Below are 19,057 nucleotides of genomic sequence, written 5' to 3'. Positions count from 1 at the left end.
ACTCTGGCTCCTTCTGAGTTTGCGTTTTAGAACCTGCCTGCCTGCCTCTTCACATGAAAAGGATGGCCATTGCATAGTCTGATACACTTGCGAAAAAGGAATTATGTTATTAAAATTACCTTTCGGTTTGAGTTTAAGCCCGGAAGCTACTTCATCTTGATCAAATCAAATGCCTAATAGTAGGAAGAGCGGTTTCGCACTACGCTCTAACATTTAGGGTCGGTGTCAAACAGTCTGTTACCGAATTTGGCGTTCGTTAAATTTTTATGTATGTGAATTTCCATACACTTTTACTGCGTGACGTTAATGTATTGATGTGTCTAACCGTGGTTGATGCAACTGGCCCTAACAAAATAAACTTTTTAACAAAAAATAAAACCGCCTTCAAAAATAAGCGCGTTACAAAACACGGAGAAACTAAAAAGCCAAAAATAATAAACCTTTCAATTCAGATTTCTTATCGTATTGCAATAAGCTAAACATCCAAATTATAAACAAATCAATTATTTTTGTAGTCGGTACCAGACCTGTTCGTCGCCTTGCTATTGCCTGTTTGCCCCACCCAACCATACACAGGCTGGTACCGACTCCAAAAATAATTGATTTGTTTATAATTTGGATGTTTAGCTTATTGCAATACGATAAGAAATCTGAATTGAAAGGTTTATTATTTTTGGCTTTTTAGTTTCTCCGTGTTTTGTAACGCGCTTATTTTTGAAGGCGGTTTTATTTTTTGTTAAAAAGTTTATTTATTTGTTGATTTTTAGTGGTTCCTAGTGATATTATATGTATCAGTCCGAATACATGTACAGTAGTGAAAGAATTATCCTTAAACTCCTAACCATTGAGGAGTTGACCTTCCATCATCAGCTCAGCCACATAAAATTATTACCATCAGACGTAAATACTGGTGTACCTTTGAAAAATAGACTAAAAACATTACATGTGCCTATAACATTTGAAGAGTTCCCTCGATTTCTCCAGGATCCCATCATCAGACCCTGACTTGGTGCCAATGGGACCATCTCGGGGTTATACCGGTTCGATCAAAAAAAAAATTTTGAAAATCGGTCCACGATTCTCGGAGATATCGAATAACATACATACAAAAAAAAAAAAAAAAAAAAAAAAACATTCAGTCGAATTGAGAACCTCCTCCTTTTTTGAAGTCGGTTAAAAACTATAGATTGTCACAATATCCTTCGCCACCTATCATTGTAGGAACAATAAATAACTGACATATAATATCTGAATAATATTCTAGGTGGGCGAAACAGTAGGCTATCAAGTCCGTCTGGACTCGAAGCCACCTCGGCCTCCTGGGGGCTGCATACTATACTGCACATCTGGAGTGTTGCTACGCAGGCTACAGACTAACCCTGGTAAGTTCAATCTTCTTGAACGATTTTATTGGAAATATTATAGCAATTATTTTCTTATCTTTAAACCAAAAACCAAAACCTAATGACCAAAAGTACATACATACATACAATACATACAATCACGCCTGTATCCCATTAGGGGTAGGCAGAGCACATGAAACTACTCAAGTTTCAGTGCCACTCTTGGCAAATAAGGGGTTGAAAGAAAACGAAACTGTGACATTGAAGTGACAGGTTGCCAGCCTCTCGCCTACGCCACAATTTAACCCATATCCCACAGTCGCCTTCTACGACACCCACGAGAAGAAAGGGGGTGGTGAAATTCTTAACCCGTCACCACACGGGCAAAAGTATTAAAGAATAAAAACATACGGTCTTCCTTACGTTTATTTTATTGCTATTAGCGACATGTTAAATCACATTCAGTTATCGATTCTTTCTTTAGGCATGACATGAGTTCAGGCGACGGCTACACTTTATATACTAAAGACCACCAGTACACAAAACGTGTCATAATAAACGTGAGTACAGTGCGCGGCAAGCTTAGACCATACCATACATACACTTAGACATAAACATAGACTTTAGACCATTAGGCGCGGTGGTGGGGATAAGTTCGCGCATCGTACACATACGAGCAAAGAACTACCTACCTAATAAGAAAAATCGCTTCTGCGCAGGTAAGGCTTCGTGGTCTAAAAGTTTGCCGCGCACTATTAACCGTGTTTTTAAAATATGTGTCACTAAAATTAAACATGACATGTATGTATGTAATGTAATGTACCTAGTTGAGTTGTAGATAATGATCCTGGTAATAATAAAGATATTAATTTAACAGGTCTACACGGATGCAGCCGTGTATTCATCGACGAAGCTCACGAACGTGACGTCAACACTGACATTACGCTGCTTCTACTGAAGCGAGCGGTGACCCTCAACCCAGAACTACGCGTGGTCATCATGAGTGCCACGCTCGACGCAGACGTATTTACAAGGTAAGACCAAACAAGGACCTGTTGATGAGACCTTTTTCAATACGTTTTTTCCATCTTTAGTCTCATTTTGTCGATTTGAAAATACATTCAACTTACAATGTACCTATACTAAGTATATCCTGTGTGGCTACGGGTTAATAATTTCACCACACTCTTTCCTCCTGTTAGTTTAGTAGAATCCGTTTGTGTTATTTTGTGTTGGAGGCGATGAGCTAGCAACCTGTCACTGCAATATCATAATTTCGTTTTCATTCATCTCCTTAATTGCTAAGGCCCACTTGCACCAACCACTTAACTCAGGGTTAGTGAGCTGTCATCTGTCAAATACCATATAAAATGGGTTAACCCTCCATTTTCGTTGGTACAAGTGGCCCTTAGAGTGGCACTGAAACTTGGGCAGTTTCATGTGCCCTTTTGTGTCAGGCGTGAGTATGTATAGGTACATGAACGCACGCCAATGTATGCCGTACAATGTACATATATAGTGTAAAAAATTACACATTAATTTGCAGATATTTCGACTCTTGTCCAGTCGTAGAAGTGCCTGGACGAACATTTCCTGTAGAATCCTTTTATTTGGACGACATCAAGCAGAAGTACAATTTGGAACTTTCCAACACATTCGAAAACTGCAAAAAAGAAGACGGAAAACCCCAAATTAACTGTCAAGAGGTTTGTAGGTACCTGTTTTTGAAATAGATTCTTGTTTCTGATCTCGTTCAATGAGACGAAGTGTTTAATTTGCTTCAAAATAGAACTTTATTTACCTCTAGCCACCCACCATACAAAAATTTTGCCAATCTAATTTGAATCAATGGTACTAGAAAACAGGGCTGAATTTCTTTTGTTTGAAAATCGAACGAATCAAAACAAAAGCAACTCAATTCTATTTCACGCAGATTCAAATTTCATTGTAGGTATTTTGTCCTAGTATTAGGACATCGAACCCCAGGAGGTTAAAATCGCTAGATTAGGACCAAACTTTTATCAGCTCCTAAGGCTTATTTAGACGGCGCGCGAGCTCGTATACGATTTGATATGTAGATTGCGGTCTATAGAGTCTAATTTAATCTGCCAATCAAATACCGCATTGTAAAGAAACTTATCCACCCTTCTATTAACCTTAACCTTGGCTTTTATCATCCAGGTTGTAGATGTAGTAAAAGCCGTGGACCGAACGGAGCCAGAAGGTGCCATCTTAGTTTTCCTGCCCGGTTGGGCCGAGATCAAACAGGCGAAGCTCTTGCTCGACGTATGCTGCCATGAAAACACACACATGGTGTTGCCGGTTCATTCCAGGTTAGTGCACAGTCCCTATATCCTCGAGTATTGAAAAAAATAATAATGGAGGGATTAGGAGTCCCTATAGGCAACTTGAATAAAGTGTTACTTTTACGCTCTTTTGTTCTCCAATTTAAAACGTATTAATTTACTGCTAACGTTAATGGCTTACGGCAATCATTTTACACATACAATTTGTTTAAATTTCAGGTTATCTACGACAGACCAAGCTCGCATGTTCAACAAACCTCTGCCGGGCGTCCGCAAGATAGTACTGGCCACCAACATTGCTGAGACATCCATCACCATCCCCGATGTAGTTTACGTCGTCGATTCGGGAGCTCATAAGGAAAATACGCTCAAACAGGGCACTGGTAGGCAATCATTTATGACCTCTTTTCTGCAGCACTTAGATGTCAAGTGCTCAACAAAAATACGCTCAAAGAAAACACAAGCTTTTTATGGAGAACTTATCGAGATGGTACTGGCTAACAACATCGCTGAGACATGCATCACCATCCCGGACGTTGTTTATGTCGAAGACACGGGCACTCATGAGGAGAACAGACTCAAACAGGGAAGGGAACCGGTAGGAATTTAATTTATGGCTTCGTATATTCTGCAGTGATGTAAATGTCTTTGGAACTTCCCATACAATAAAATGTAACGAACGCTTTGACGGTAACAGACGGTTAGATGCAACCGGCCCTAACCCTGTTTTGTTCGCAGGCACGGCGAGCCTCGACACAGTGTGGGTGTCGGGCGCGGGCGCGAAGCAGCGCGCCGGCCGAGCGGGTCGCGTGCAAGCCGGTCAGTACACTGCTATCTATTATCAATAGAGAGCGGATTTCAGGTAGCGATTTAAATATTAATATGGATATGACTTGCATAATTTATTATTATTTGTGCCGTTTGTATATCCGAGGTCTTTATAGAGAGTACGTCGTAGACGTCGCATCGGACCGATAGATGGCGCCATCGTTCGTTGTAAGTCGCTCCGGCGTCACACCGCCGCGATGTTGGTAGTCCCGTTTTTCCCCACCTGCAACATAAGGCTCCTCGCGCCCCGACCCGCCACCAGCCACCCTCATTTGTTTCGTCGAACGCCAAAGTGACCGGTTGTCGCGTATTCCGTTCGAACATTTTTACAGCATGGTGTCTCGAAATTAATCTTTTAGTTTCTATTTCCTCGTTACTTCTGGTCAAACCAGAGTTATTCGTGTTTTTATTTAAAAAGTGGCTTATAACGTTTCGGAATTATGAAATTTTTCAATTTCATCCGTCAATTCTTTCTTCCCTTTTAATTTACGCTCGTTCGTCTTGAATAATGAGATATATTATGCCTTGCTAGCGATCATTATTCGTCTTTCGGGGTTCTCACTATAGAAATGAACGAGCGGTGCTTTATGATTCTACCCACTTTTTTGTAAGAAAGTTCCATGCTGCAAAAATCGTTACCGTTAATCAGTTTTCTTTTTAAACTATTCGCATTTCCGAGACTAAAGTAGGAAGTGTTATCCGCGTATTAAAAGTTTCGCGCGAGAATATAAGCGGTAACGTAGGTAAGTTGCTCCGCCGGGGACCACGTGCTTCGCGACCGCGTGCTGCGCGACCTGCGGGCTGCGGCGGCGGCGGCGGCGGAGGGCACGGGGAAGGAATACCGCGCTCCAAGGAGGTTTGAATTTCTCCGACGAATGGGTGAGCAGATTCATATTATTTTAGAAAGAACATGTTCGGTTTCCGATTCGGTGCGGAGGTCGGCGCCGAAACTTACTGTAGCGCTGCGATAGCGCCGCTGACCGCGGCAGTGTTGTCCGCCGCGTCGGCGCCGCCAAAGTTGCGTAGAAGTTGCCTCCTCGTTAACGATGGCCATCTCTGCGGTGCCGCCGAACAACGTTGTGGCCGCCGCATAGGCGTCGCGTGCGACGCTGTAAGTATGTCTGCTGCTGCCCCGACGCGAGCGCCGCGCCGTTAGTGATCAGTCGTCAATACGCAGGCTACCAGCGCGGCCACCTGCCCCCGTCACAACGCCGCGAGCCTGCTGAAGCTGTCCACCAATATCGCTGGCCGCCACGCTTATGCTGGCGCCTCGATGGTGATGCAGAGCGTGCGTCTGCCTTGACAACGCCGCGAGCCTGCTGAAGCTGTCCACCAATATCGCTGGCCGCCACGCTTATGCTGGCGCCTCGATGGTGATGCAGAGCGTTCGTCTGCCGTGACAACGCCGCGATCCTGCTGACTGTCCACCAGTATCGCTGGCCGCCACGGTTATGCTGGCGCCTCGATGGTAATGCAGAGCGTGCGTCAGCCCTGACAACGCCGCGATCCTGCTGTAGCTGTCAACCAGTATCGCTGGCCGCCACGCTTATGCTGGCGCCTCGATGGTGATGCAGCGAGCTCATCTGCCGTGACAACGCCGCGATCCTGCTGAAGCTGTCCACCAGTATCGATGGCCGCCACGCTTATGCTGGCGCCTCGATGGTGATGTAGAGCGTTCATCTGCCGTGACAACGCCGCGACCCTGCCGAAGCTGTCCACCAGTATTGCTGGCCGCCACGCTTATGCTGGCGCCTCAGTGGTGATGCGGAGCGTAATACTGTTAACCGCTGCACAGGCGTCGCAATCCTTCTGCTGCGTCTGCCGTGACGCCCGTGACAACGCCGCAAGCTACTTGAAGTTTTCCACCGGTGTCGTCGGCCGACACGCTGATGCTGGCGCCTTGATGTCGCCTCGATCGCACGAGGTAAGATTGCAGACGCGACGACCTTCATCGCGCCACCGAGCGCAATACTGCGGCTGCCGCGAAGGCGTCGCTAATTTTCCTGCCGCGTTTGCCGTGACGACGCCGCGAACTCTGTTGATGCTGTTCACCGATGTAGCTGACTGCCACGCTGGCGTCGGTGCCTCCCGCGCTGACGGCGGCGACCTCGAGAGGGCCACCGAGCACGATACTGGATGACGCGACAGGGGCATCGAGACGCCTTTCGAGCTGACGACGGCCGTCTCAATCTCACCGCCGAACGTCGCACCGCAGCGTCTGCTGCAGTGACAAGCTGGTAAGATTGTGGATGTGGTCCCTTGGTGCTGCTAGCCGCCACGCTGATAACGCCCGTCGCGCCTAAGATGTCACGCTCACCGCGAACACTGTCTTCCCCTACAATGGTCCCACGACCACGACTATCCAGGCTCCGTCTGCTACGGTATCGTTGCAGACTCTGTTGCTGACCAGGCTGATACTACCCTCCAATGTGACGCCGGGCGCCGCTATCAGCTGACATCCCGTACACTATGGTATTCACTCTTCTCTTTCCAGTTTCCGTGAAGTACGACAGTATTTACACTCTATTTTGACCAAGGACTCCTCCGTCGCCGAAGTGAGAACAGATAAATTCTAAAGATGCTACGTCCTAACGTGGCTTGGACACCCATAGTTGAACGAGGTAAGACGTCAATAACCGGACGAGGAGCCGCACTGCTGCGAGGGTGTCCTGACGATGTTCGCGAGCTATCTAATCGGAGAGGCGCCTCGCGAGACGACCCTGTGATTCCTGTACACGCTCATTGTGTAGGTCAAAGACATCGTAAAGGTTTGCGGAATTAAAAAAAAAAATCTTTTTCAGAATGTCCAGATCTGAATTCGAGCCAGCGTCCTGCATCCTGAGCGTGCGTCTGTTTACCGGATGGACACCAAAACCGATCGGTAATCTGGCCGCGGGGGTTCCAAGTACACGACGATTTCCCGGAGGCTTGTGACGCCCCCTGTCCATTCGAGAGATTAACTTATTCACCGAGCCTCTAATAAACAAATTGGGAAAAATAAACCCGCTTCGCCTTAGTGAACTTGAGATTCCAGCTCAAAGCGAAAGGGGCCAGGAACTCAGGAGAACTTCAGTAGTTATCATCTGGCTCGACTATACTGAATTAATATAGTGCTTGATTCGATCGTAGAACCTGATTTCATCAATTTCACAACTTTCGTAGTCTACAGAGGAAGGTTGCACCGCTGCAGTTTCCAGCATTACCTCGTACAGCTGCCGATAGCGGTAGGCCAATCGCCCCTGTTTTTCTTGCATCTGCAGCCCGATAAGACCTTCAATAATCGGCACATTGTACGAAGTAAAGCTCTTCCGATGGAAAATAATCTTCAACAGGCGGTGGCGCTGGCGACTGAAGTGACATGCAGCCGGATTAAGGTTCGCATAGCACTATATGCTATGCACAGTTCGGTTGTATGTTATGTTATGCTGTACGATGGCAGGACTACATCTCTTCTGTTACGATTAACTACGACAGTAACTGCTGACTCCAACAGACTGTCGTACGAGGTCAGTATGCATCCCCTGGGAGCCAAGTAAGTGACCTTCGGTGACCTCGCCTTCTTCTGCTTCGCCCGTCATCGTACCTCTTCGTCTGCGAGAGCCCTGCATTACGCCGTACAACGGTACGTATTAAGCCTCCGCCACACATAAAGCGCATTCCGCTTCGCTAACGCTACGCTATCAGCGCGCTGAATGCGCGTGCATTCCGCTCGCGTCCCGCGCGCGTTGCGCTCGCAATCAGCGCTCGTTAGTTTCCGCTAGCGCCCGCTGGGCGCAACGCCAGCGTTTGTGCGGTGCACCGCCATTATTGCGCTCCGCCTACGCTCTTAAAGCGCGCATGTGTGGCGGTGTTTTAATTCACCCCTTGACCTGCTACCACGACGTGTTCAGCGACCACCAGCGATGCGACACGGACGTCTCCACCTCTCAGTCTACTCTGTCGACCTTCATTGCACGAAGTAGAAATCCGTCGCATCGGGTTTTGGATTAGGTAATGGATTACCCTTAGAGTCAATGACTGACTTGAAGAAATCGACTGATACCTCCGTCCAGTGTAGTAACAATCGACAGCGCTCGTACTTTTCATCTTCTAGGCTAGTTTTACCGAGCGATCGGTATCCTCAAATGCCCTCACTAAAAAGAGTTCAGAGTTCAGGAGTCTCGCTTGCAACCGCGCTCGCTTGACGCGAAATAGTCTGATCGAAAATACCAGTATTGTAACAAATAGCCCTTGGGCGCGTGAGTGATGACCTTTTTCTGTGTTTGATATGGACGTAAGACGTTGGACTTTAAATAGTCATTTCAAAGCTAATATTGATTTAGATAATTTTTACGAAGGGTTGACAAAAGCAGTATCAATTACGTTACCCTGCTACAGTACAGATAGTTACACTACTTTTACAGTTAATATCCACACTTTGTGTCTGAAATTGGGTTTATAACCCGATAAAATAACGTGTCTGTTAATAATAATAGTGTATCTAAGGTTTTTGTATCTTGTTCAAGTCAGCCTCGCCTACATCTTTTTTGGTTTTGATCTGCGATGTATAATAATGTCATTTCTCTAACTATTCGCTGACTAAAGCTAAACGTCATCACGAAAATCTCTTTAGGCGTTTCTGGCACCGAGATATTCGCGGATCGAAGGCGATTTCGACTGATACATCTGTCAAATCGGTTCAACAACTGATTCACTTATTCTTCTATGCTATGCCAATAGGGCTACCAAAGGCTTGCGCGCCAGCTGACTCGCCACCAGGAGATGATAAACAGGTCTCTATAAAGACCTCGGATATACAAACGGCACAAATAATATAAAAATTTTACCTTCCAATAAAATTGTTATTATTTTGCCTGGTATATCCGAGGTCTGAGTGATGCCTTCCTGGTAGGCTTAATATACCGTCGGCACTTCTCCTCAACAATGAGGGTGGCTGGTGGCGGGTCGGGGCGCGAGGAGCCTTATGTTGCAGGTGGGGAAAAACGGGACTACCAACATCGCGGCGGTGTGACGCCGGAGCGACTTACAACGAACGATGGCGCCATCTATCGGTCCGATGCGACGTCTACGACGTACTCTCTATAAAGACCTCGGATATACCAGGCAAAATAATAACAATTTTATTGGAAGGTAAAATTTTTATATTTTATCTACACTCAATAAAATGTAACGGAACATAAAAGTAAAACCCTTTTTGGATGCTTTTGTGAATATCGGGCAAAAACTATGATGATAATAAATAAAAAAAATGTATGTTATTTTTTTTTATATTTCGTAGTATGGCTCGATTGTACGATTTTATTCTAAATTTAGAAACACGCACGCTATCGCATAACAAAAAACTTTACAACTATTTTAATAAATAACACTACCTTTATCATATCCTTTACTGCACTTTATTTCTTAATCAATGTTATGTTTTACAGGGTATTGCTTCAAACTGTACACAAAAGAAAAGGAAAGTGAATTTACGCCGTTCTCCACTCCGGAAATACTAAGGTAAGCAAAATTTATTGAGCAGTTTCATGTGCTATGCCTAGTGCCTACCCTTATGTTTATGTATGAATGTGTATATGTATACATATGTATTTGTGTGCAATAAAGTTTAAATAAGTAAATAAATTATCCCAATAAGGTCTAATTGCTCTCTGGCATTAAAAAGCACGAAAATGTTGTACCTACACTTTTATTCATAACTTTTATTTTATTTCAGGGTACCTTTAGAGCAAACAGTGTTGGATTGCAAGTCGTATGCTCCAGACGATAAGGTCGAAGATTTCCTGTCACAACTGCCTGAGCCGCCGTCATCTAAAGCTATACAAATTGCAGTAAACGACCTTATTGACTTAGGTAAGTTATTCAAAGGTTTAATAAATTGTGGAGAGGATGGGAGAGGATCGTGCGGATAAAAGAGCTTACCTGTGGCGATGTACTGAAAAATGCCAGAAGGCCCAGGTACTGATGGATCGATGAGGTCCAGAAAGACATGTGTGATCTTAAAGTGACCGAGTGGTCAGATCGCACAGGATATGAGCAAATGGCGGAGTTTATTGTCGGAGGCCAAAATCCATTTCGGGTCGCTGAGCCAGTGCAGTAAGTAAAAAACCGGCCAAGAGCGTGTCGGGCCACGCTCAGTGTAGGGTTCCGTAGTTTTCCGTTTTTTTCTCAAAAACTACTGAACCTATCAAGTTCAAAATAATTTTCCTAGGAAGTCCTTATAAAGTTCTACTTTTGTGATTTTTTTCATATTTTTTAAACATATGGTTCAAAAGTTAGAGGGGGGGGGACGCACTTTTTTTCCTTTAGGAGCGATTATTTCCGAAAATATTAATATTATCAAAAAACAATCTTAGCAAACCCTTATTCATTTTTAAATACCTATCCAACAATATATCACACGTTGGGGTTGGAATGAAAAAAAAAATCAGCCCCCACTTTACATGTAGGGGGTACCCTAATAAAACATTTTTTTCCACTTTTTGTTTTCGGACTTTGTTGGCGTGATTGATATACATATTGGTACCAAATTTCAGCTTTCTAGTGCTAACGGTTACTGAGATTATCCGCGGACGGACGGACGGACGGACGGACGGACGGACGGACGGACGGACGGACGGACGGACGGACAGACAGACATGGCGAAACTATAAGGGTTCCTAGTTGACTACGGAACCCTAAAAACTGTAACAACAGTTTAAAACTATAATTTGCTATTAACACTAAACTTTTCTGATAAATGCAAGGGTTACACAATAGGCTAGTTTCCTATACTTAAATTAAAATATTTTATGCAGTGCACGAAATAAAGCACCACATAATTAGAAGAAAAATATGGACAGTGGTTATGTTTAAACATAATTTCTATTTAGTAAGTCAAAGAGAAAGATATTCAGTAAATTAATCGACCGTGACGTCACTCCTCAGTATTTCATATTAATTCCATATTAGCAAATCGTTTTGACAGTTCTTAAAAAGAAGCTGATTTGACTAGTAGGAAACTAGCCTATTGTAATTACTTACACTAATAATTCAGTATACTAAAACCAGACCTAAAACTAAACAGTTGTCCAAATAGACTCAGTTGAAATAAAAAAAAATATCTACAAAAACTATTCCACACCCTGTCAGTAACCTGAAACTAATTATAATTCGTTTAAATTCCAGGTGCCTTATCTGAAAGCGAGCAGCTGACTCGCCTAGGGAACCTCCTGTCATCATTCACTGTGCACCCGCGTCTCGCGCGAGGCCTAATAGTAGCCTCGGTACTTGGAAATAGCACAGCGGCAGCTAACGTGCTGACTCACTGCGCTGACAACGTCGAGGTGTTTAGTAATGCTGCCGACAGGAAGGAAGGTATATAGCTGCTAGTACCTCAGTGTTACAGACTACTACCAAAGTAAAGACGGGGAGTCTGTCCGCGTTCACTGTGCACCCGCGTCTCGCGCGAGGCCTACTAAGTTAGTAGCCTCGGTGCTTGGAAATAGCACAGCGGCAGCTAACGTGCTTACTCACTGCGCTGACAACGTTGAGGTGTTTAGTAATGCTGCTGACAGGAAGGAAGGTATGTAGCTGCCAGTACCTCAGTGTTACAGACTACTACCAAAGTAAAAACGGGGAGTCTGTCCGCGTTCACTGTGCACCCGCGTCTCGCGCGAGGCCTACTAGCAGCCTCGGTACTTGGAAATAGCACAGCGGCAGCTAACGTGCTGACTCACTGCGCTGACAACGTCGAGGTGTTTAGTAATGCTGCTGACAGGAAGGAAGGTATGTAGCTGCTAGTACCTCAGTGTTACAGACTACTACCAAAGTAAAGACGGGGAATCTGTCCGCGTTCACTGTGCACCCGCGTCTCGCGCGAGGCCTACTAGTAGTGTCGGTGCTTGGAATTTCAACAGCCGCGGCTAATGTGCTGACTCACTGCGCTGACAACGTCGAGGTATTTAGTACCTAATGCTGCTGACAGGAAGGAAGGTATGTAGCTGCTAGTACCTCAGTGTTACAGACTACTACCAAAGTAAAGACGGGGAGTCTGTCCGCGTTCACTGTGCACCCGCGTCTCGCGCGAGGCCTACTAGTAGTGTCGGTGCTTGGAATTTCAACAGCCGCGGCTAATGTGCTGACTCACTGCGCTGACAACGTCGAGGTGTTTAGTAATACTGCCGACAGGAAGGAAGGTATGTAGCTGCTAGTACCTCCGTGTTACAGATTACTACCAAAGTAAAGACGGGGAGTCTGTCCGCGTTCACTGTGCACCCGCGTCTCGCGCGAGGCTTGCGCTTGTTAGTTGCCTCGGTGCTAGGGAACAGGCCTACTAGTATTACTGTGCTGTTAAAGGAAGAAACAATGTCCTAGGGTCCTATAAAGTATTTTAAATGAATAGAAAATCAGAAATACGTGTGAGACGAATGATATATTGTCCAAGAAGAAATTGTACATATGTTACCATGGAAACCATGAATATTAATGTTGCTAGTCATAAGACATACATAGGTATACAAACTACATTCTGCAACATACTCCGCCGACAGAAAATAACAAATAGGCTTGAAATCAATAGCTTCTTAAATATATATATACTACATTTTTATTAGCTTCTTGCATAGTTGCATTACACAGCTTTATATTTGAGTGGACTGTAATCTTTTAAGGTTTGTAAATTGAAATTATGTTAACACTTACTAAAAAACTTAATAAGCAGCTATGTAGGCAATTTCACAAGATTGCTGATGTAGTTATGAAATAGTAAATAACATAAGACACATTTTATAGAACAAAATAAACATTGGATGCAACCAGCATCAACATAAATAATCCATACCATGACTACCTACTCATAGAACAGTTATAATTTAGTAGGATTTTTAGCCATGTCATAATACACTGAACTAAATATCAACATAGCATATTATGAAAGTGTCACATAACACATTTTGTTTAAAGAAAAATATTATTCATCTAAAGGCAGTATACAAACTTTGGTAATAGAAGTTGTATGCACTTTACCATTTGCCTTTTTTACTTCTAAGGCTCTTACCTTCCCATCCTGACCTGGAAAAACCTTGGTTACTCTAGCCATAGGCCAAGTCATAGGTGGAGTATCTATTTCACGCAAGATAACTAGAGCACCTACTTTAATATTAGCAAAGCAGTCTTCCATTTAGGACGGTTTTGCAAGACATTTAGGTATTGTTTAGACCAATATCGCCAAAAGTGTTGCTGCAATGCAGTGCATTTCCGCCAAAACTTTAATCTATTATCAGGTAAGTTCGTGATATCCTGCTCAGGATAGCAAGTTAAGGGAGCACCGGTTAAAAAATGCCCCGGCGTTAAGTAGGAAAGATCCTCTGTATCTGATGACATTGGCGTTATCGGCCTACTGTTCAAAATACCTTCAATTTGAACAAGTAGTGTGTATAATAATTCATATGTTAAAACATGTGAGCCCAACATTCTTTTCAGATGGTATTTCAAACTTTTCACCGCCGCTTCCCATAAGGCTCCGAAGACAGGGGAGTAACTAGGTATGAAATGGAATGTTGTTCCCAATTTGGCAGTTACATTTTGAACTTGCATTTGATGACATCTATTATTATTTAATTTATATAGCTCAGACAACTGAGTACTAGCTGACTTAAAAGTAGCAGCATTGTCACAATAAACCTCGGTTGGAACATTACGTCTTGCAATGAAACGTTTGAAGCTAGCCAAGAATGTATCAGTAGTCAGATCTGACACCAACTCTAAATGTACTGCTTTGGTAACGAAGCACACATACACAGCAATGTAACCTTTTGTAGTGATGACACTTCTCACTCTTGACTGCTTTATTAGGATTGGTCCCGCAAAGTCTATGCCAACCTTAGCAAACGCACGGTCTATGTTGACCCTACCAGCGGGCAATGAACCCATCAGCTGTTTTGCGGTTACACCTTTTAGTCTAAAACATGTGAGACATCTATTTACAAACTTTTTTACCAATCGCAAACCATTTACTATATAATAGCGTTGACTTAAATTGCTAAGCACTTCTTTTTGACTGGCATGTAACAGCTTCAAATGTTCATTTTCAATAATAAGGTGAGTCACCTTAGACTCTTTAGGTAAGATTATCTGATGCTTTTGACTATAAGGTAAGGAAGAATGTTGCAAACGTCCACCTACTCTGAGAATGCCATTAGCATCAATGAAGGGATTGACAGACAGCAAATACGATGCAACTTGCCTACCTGCCCGCAATGAGGCTAGCTCTTTATCAAAGAACTTTTCCTGTTCATTTTTTATAATTAAATGCAATGCCTGAGTTGCCTCGCTAAATGTAATGAAATTAAGCTTAACTTTTTGTGAACCCAGCCTCACATTTTTACAGAACCTTTGTATATAAGCAAGCACATTTACTGCCTTATTAATGTTAGAAAACTTATCTAACAAATCATTTGCAAGAGAAACCGATTGATATGATGCCATGCACACCGGCTTGGATCCATCTGCATGCTTGATCTCCGGTAAGTTGTCAGGTACATTCTTACAGTCATCGGTGAATTTATACTCTGGATCAGACATGCAAGCTGGACCACACCACCACAGTTGGTTACCTTGTAGTTCGCTGGGTTGTACACCTCGACTCAAACAGTCAGAGGGATTGAGGTCAGTTTTTATATACAACCATTGAAAACCCTTTGTATATTCGTTGATTAATTTGACTCTATTAGCAACATAAGCATTTAACTTTGTTGGATCCGTTTTTTGCCATGCCAGAACAACCTGAGAATCACTGAAAAGATGCACACTTTCAATAGAAATCTTCTTACTTAATGTATTGTATGCTCTCAAGCATAATTTTGCCATTAAAAGTGATGCATTTAATTCTAATCGTGGCACAGTCAATTTCTTGTCTTTAGATGCAATGCGACTCTTAGAACAAAGAAGAGACATAGATACTTTACCATGCTTGTCAGTGACTCTTAGATAAATAGCAGTCCCATATGCAGAAACTGAGGCATCACCAAATGCTACAAGCTGAGCAGACTGAATATTGTCAACAGTAACATTTCGTTTGATTTTAATCTCTTTCATTGCCTGCAAATCATTGTAAAAATCTAGCCATTCTTTAAATAGCATTGGTGAGGGCTCAGAGTCCCAGTCAGTACAAGACTGAGTCAACTTTTGCATGATTATTTTTGCTTGGACAAAAACGGGTCCAGCTAGACCTAACGGGTCATAAAACTGGCTTATATAGCTTAAAATTTGCCTTTTTGTCTTAGGGACATTTTTTGACATTGGACATGAAAGTTTAAAAGAATCAGAGTCAATATCTAACTTTAAACCCAAAGTTTTGATGTCCTTATTGAGTTCCAGTTCCCCAACAACCTGCTGTTCTACTGGAATGTTTGTCAAAATTGAAGGGTCATTGGCTGCCCATTTATGCAAAGTAAAACTACCTTTAGCAAGTAATTCTATCAATTGGTTTTGTGTGTCAACAATCTTTGCCAAGCTATTCTCTGTATGTATGATGTCATCTACATAGGTCGAGTTAAGTATTGCCGAACTGGCCAGAGGATATTGCCTCTCAAATCTTGTGGCCAGCTCATTCAGGCATTTTGTTGAAAGATAACTAGATGACTTCATGCCATAGGAGACAGTGTTTAATTGAATACACTTTATTGACTCATTTGGAGTGTCTCGCCAAAGAATGTTTTGCAAAGAACGCTGCTCTTTTTGAATTAATATATTGCGGAACATACGCCTAATGTCACAAGCAATGAAATACTTGTGTACCCTGAAAGACAACAGTATGTCAAATAACTCCTGCTGAACAATTGGGCCATTCATTAAAATATTATTTAGCGAAATCTTATTGCTTGTTAGCATTGATCCGTCAAAAACCACACGAAGCTTTGTAGAGACTGCATCGGGCCTCAAAACAGCTGAATGTCCCATAAAATAGACAGGATCTTTATTAAGATCATATGAGGAAATGTCAACATATGATCCATGACCTAAATCAATATATTCATGTATGAAATCCTTATACCCGTCATACAACATCTGATCCTTCTGAAATCTCTTTTCTAGATTATAGAATCTTTTAAGAGCTAGCCCAAATGAATCTCCTAATGTATTATTCACATCATAGATAGGTATTTTCAATGGCAAAGAAACTGTAAATTGATTATCTTCTAGTTTGACAGTTTCAGTGAACAATTTTTCGCACTGCTGTTGTTCAGATGTATGTTCCGCATATATTTCAGGTACTTTTTCTGTATGCCAAAAATTGGACATCGTATCACGTATATCAGTTTGACATTCTTGACAGAAAAGAGTGACAGCAGGTCGCTTAAGAATAGAAGATGGAACATCACCTCCTACAATGTAACCAAACTGTGTGTGTACCAAGCTGGGTGCGGCATCAGGATCGCGCAGCTCCTCAGGCTGCGACAACAGGCACTGAAAAAAGATATTTGCAGCCAATAAAATATCTATCTTGCTCGGGATATGAAAGGAGTCATCGGCTAATGTTATATTTTCAGGGATCTTAATTTTTGAAATATCAATTTCAGTTTGTGGCAACATTTCCTTGGTAAACTTGTCTACCACTAACAGTTTTACATTTGTTTTAAATGGATAAACACATGAGAAAATATCTAGTTGCAAACTATGTTTGATGCATTTATCATTTAAAGTTACACCAGTTATAGTAGTTCCAGGTGAGAGCGGATGACCTAGTTCCTTTGCCAGCTTTGCTGTAACAAAGGAATTCTGAGATGCACAGTCAAGCATAGCCTTGACAATGATCTCTTTCCCGCTTTTGGAAATCACCTTGACCTTAACCGTTGGCAACAACACCAGTGGCTCATTATTAACGTTAGCCAACGACACTGATGGCTTCTCTTCATTCACATGCAGCAATGAATTGTGGTTTTCCTTGCACTCCTTACACTTAAAATGAAATTTGCACTTTCCTGGGTGAGTGTTAAGGCATGTTTTGCAAAGCTTTGTTTCCTTAACAAACTCAAGTCGCTCAGATATTGAAGCTAGAGAAAACTTAGGGCATGCATATAATTTATGTTGCTTACCACAGTATAGGCAGTCCTGGGATGGTTTAGTAGTGACAAACGATGATGAAGCTGCCTTAGCTACAGCTACCTTACTCGCAGCACCGCTTGCTGTATCACCCCGTCCCTCACTGTTCTCTAGGGCAAGTGCCCGACTTTCTAGAAATTTCAAAAAGTCACTTAAGGATGGTTGCATCAAAGAATCCCTGCGTAAATGATACTCACGGTTGGATATTGGGTCAAGTTTTTTAATTAACAGACAAATGAGAATGCTGTCCCATTTCTCTATAGCCTCACCTAGGTTCTTTAGTGCAGCTAAATGCTGTTTAGTTACAGAAATCAGTGAGCGCAAGGCACTATGATTCGATTTTGTTAGCATAGGCAACTCAAACAATGCATTTATATGTTCATTGATGATTCTAAATTTATTATCGTACCTATCTGCTAAAATTCTTAAAGCTTCGGCATAACTTTGACCTATGACAGGTAGGTTTTTGATTAAATCAAATGCTTCAGCTTTTAGGAAGCTTCGTAAGTAAAAAAGCTTTTGCACACTGTCAAAACCTTCATTATTATGAATAAGGGCATTGAACATTTCAATAAAAGGTCTATAATCGGTGTATTTACCTGAGAAAGTTTGCATCTCTATATTAGGTAATTTTAATTTAGAAGATACGTGGGGCGTCGCTGGCGCTACCGATCTAGCGACTGAAGAGGTGGGTCCAGGTCCAGACAACTCTACGATGCGATTTCGCATCGCGGCGACACACTCGAAGTATGTGGTTTCGATGGGATCGGGATCCTCCTGGTCTCCTACATCCAGTGTGAGCTGCTCATAGCCATCGAATGCCTCCTGGGCCCTCTCTATCATCAATTTCAACATCTCGATGTCATTGACGTAGGTCGAGTCCATTTTGTTTTTAATCCTCGTTAGCGCTGCTTTTTTAGCGCCCCGGCGCGCTACAAGCGCACGACGCTCTTCTTCGGATTTCTCCATGTTTTAAAACACCACACCATGCATAACCTTTTAACGTGCACACACACAACAAGCTAAATTTACTATATTTTTTCACCAAATTTTCTGAAACAAAATGATTGACAAGTACATTCAAACCCAAACGTTACTTGTTTGTTTCTGTCGCTCCTTTCCACGCGCGCGCGATATGGCTCGCAGCGCAGCGCAGTAAATTCGGAGATGCGTTTATAGAACGCGTTGCTGCCGGCTCGTCGAACGTTGCTGGCGCGGCACAATGGCGACACCTTCAAAATCTGCTACGCCGAACGAGACGAACAGAAATTTTGCTTGATGGAATTCGCTCAAATTGACGCACTGATTTTAATAAAACACTTACTTGTTCCACGGCTGAAGGACCATGTTAAAGGAAGAAACAATATCCTAGGCTACTAGTATTACGGTGCTAGGAAATAGCACAGCGGCAGCTAACATGCTGACTCACTGCGCTGACAACGTCGAGTGTTTAGTAATGTTGCTGACAGGAAGGAAGGTATGTAGCTGCTACTCGCTACT

The 19,057-nt window shown here is 42.9% G+C and overlaps 2 protein-coding genes across 2 annotated transcripts in view; one reads left to right on the top strand and one right to left on the bottom strand.

The window, feature by feature from the left end:
- LOC125238616 (ATP-dependent RNA helicase DHX30-like) overlaps nucleotides 1-19,057 on the top strand; it is a 50,258-nt gene that overhangs the window by 24,809 nt on the left and 6,392 nt on the right. Inside the window, 9 exon segments of the mRNA XM_048145981.1 lie at nucleotides 1,265-1,382; nucleotides 2,221-2,377; nucleotides 2,890-3,049; nucleotides 3,525-3,676; nucleotides 3,869-4,032; nucleotides 4,388-4,468; nucleotides 9,904-9,976; nucleotides 10,191-10,327; nucleotides 11,642-11,830. Coding sequence (XP_048001938.1) covers nucleotides 1,265-1,382; nucleotides 2,221-2,377; nucleotides 2,890-3,049; nucleotides 3,525-3,676; nucleotides 3,869-4,032; nucleotides 4,388-4,468; nucleotides 9,904-9,976; nucleotides 10,191-10,327; nucleotides 11,642-11,830 — 1,231 coding nt within the window.
- Nucleotides 12,835-18,236, bottom strand: LOC125242413. Its single transcript, XM_048151224.1, has 4 exons — nucleotides 18,157-18,236; nucleotides 17,551-17,688; nucleotides 14,044-16,921; nucleotides 12,835-13,450 (listed from the first exon to the last, which is right to left on the bottom strand). Exons 3-4 carry the CDS (start codon nucleotides 16,754-16,756, stop codon nucleotides 13,425-13,427), a joined length of 2,739 nt encoding a protein of 912 aa, XP_048007181.1. The 5' UTR covers nucleotides 16,757-16,921; nucleotides 17,551-17,688; nucleotides 18,157-18,236; the 3' UTR covers nucleotides 12,835-13,424.

The sequence above is a fragment of the Leguminivora glycinivorella genome, chromosome 2, assembly GCF_023078275.1.
Source record: "Leguminivora glycinivorella isolate SPB_JAAS2020 chromosome 2, LegGlyc_1.1, whole genome shotgun sequence".
Lineage (NCBI taxonomy): Eukaryota > Metazoa > Arthropoda > Insecta > Lepidoptera > Tortricidae > Leguminivora > Leguminivora glycinivorella.
The sequence above is the reverse complement of the archived record's forward strand: the minus strand, read 5'-3'. Positions and strand labels throughout refer to the sequence as shown.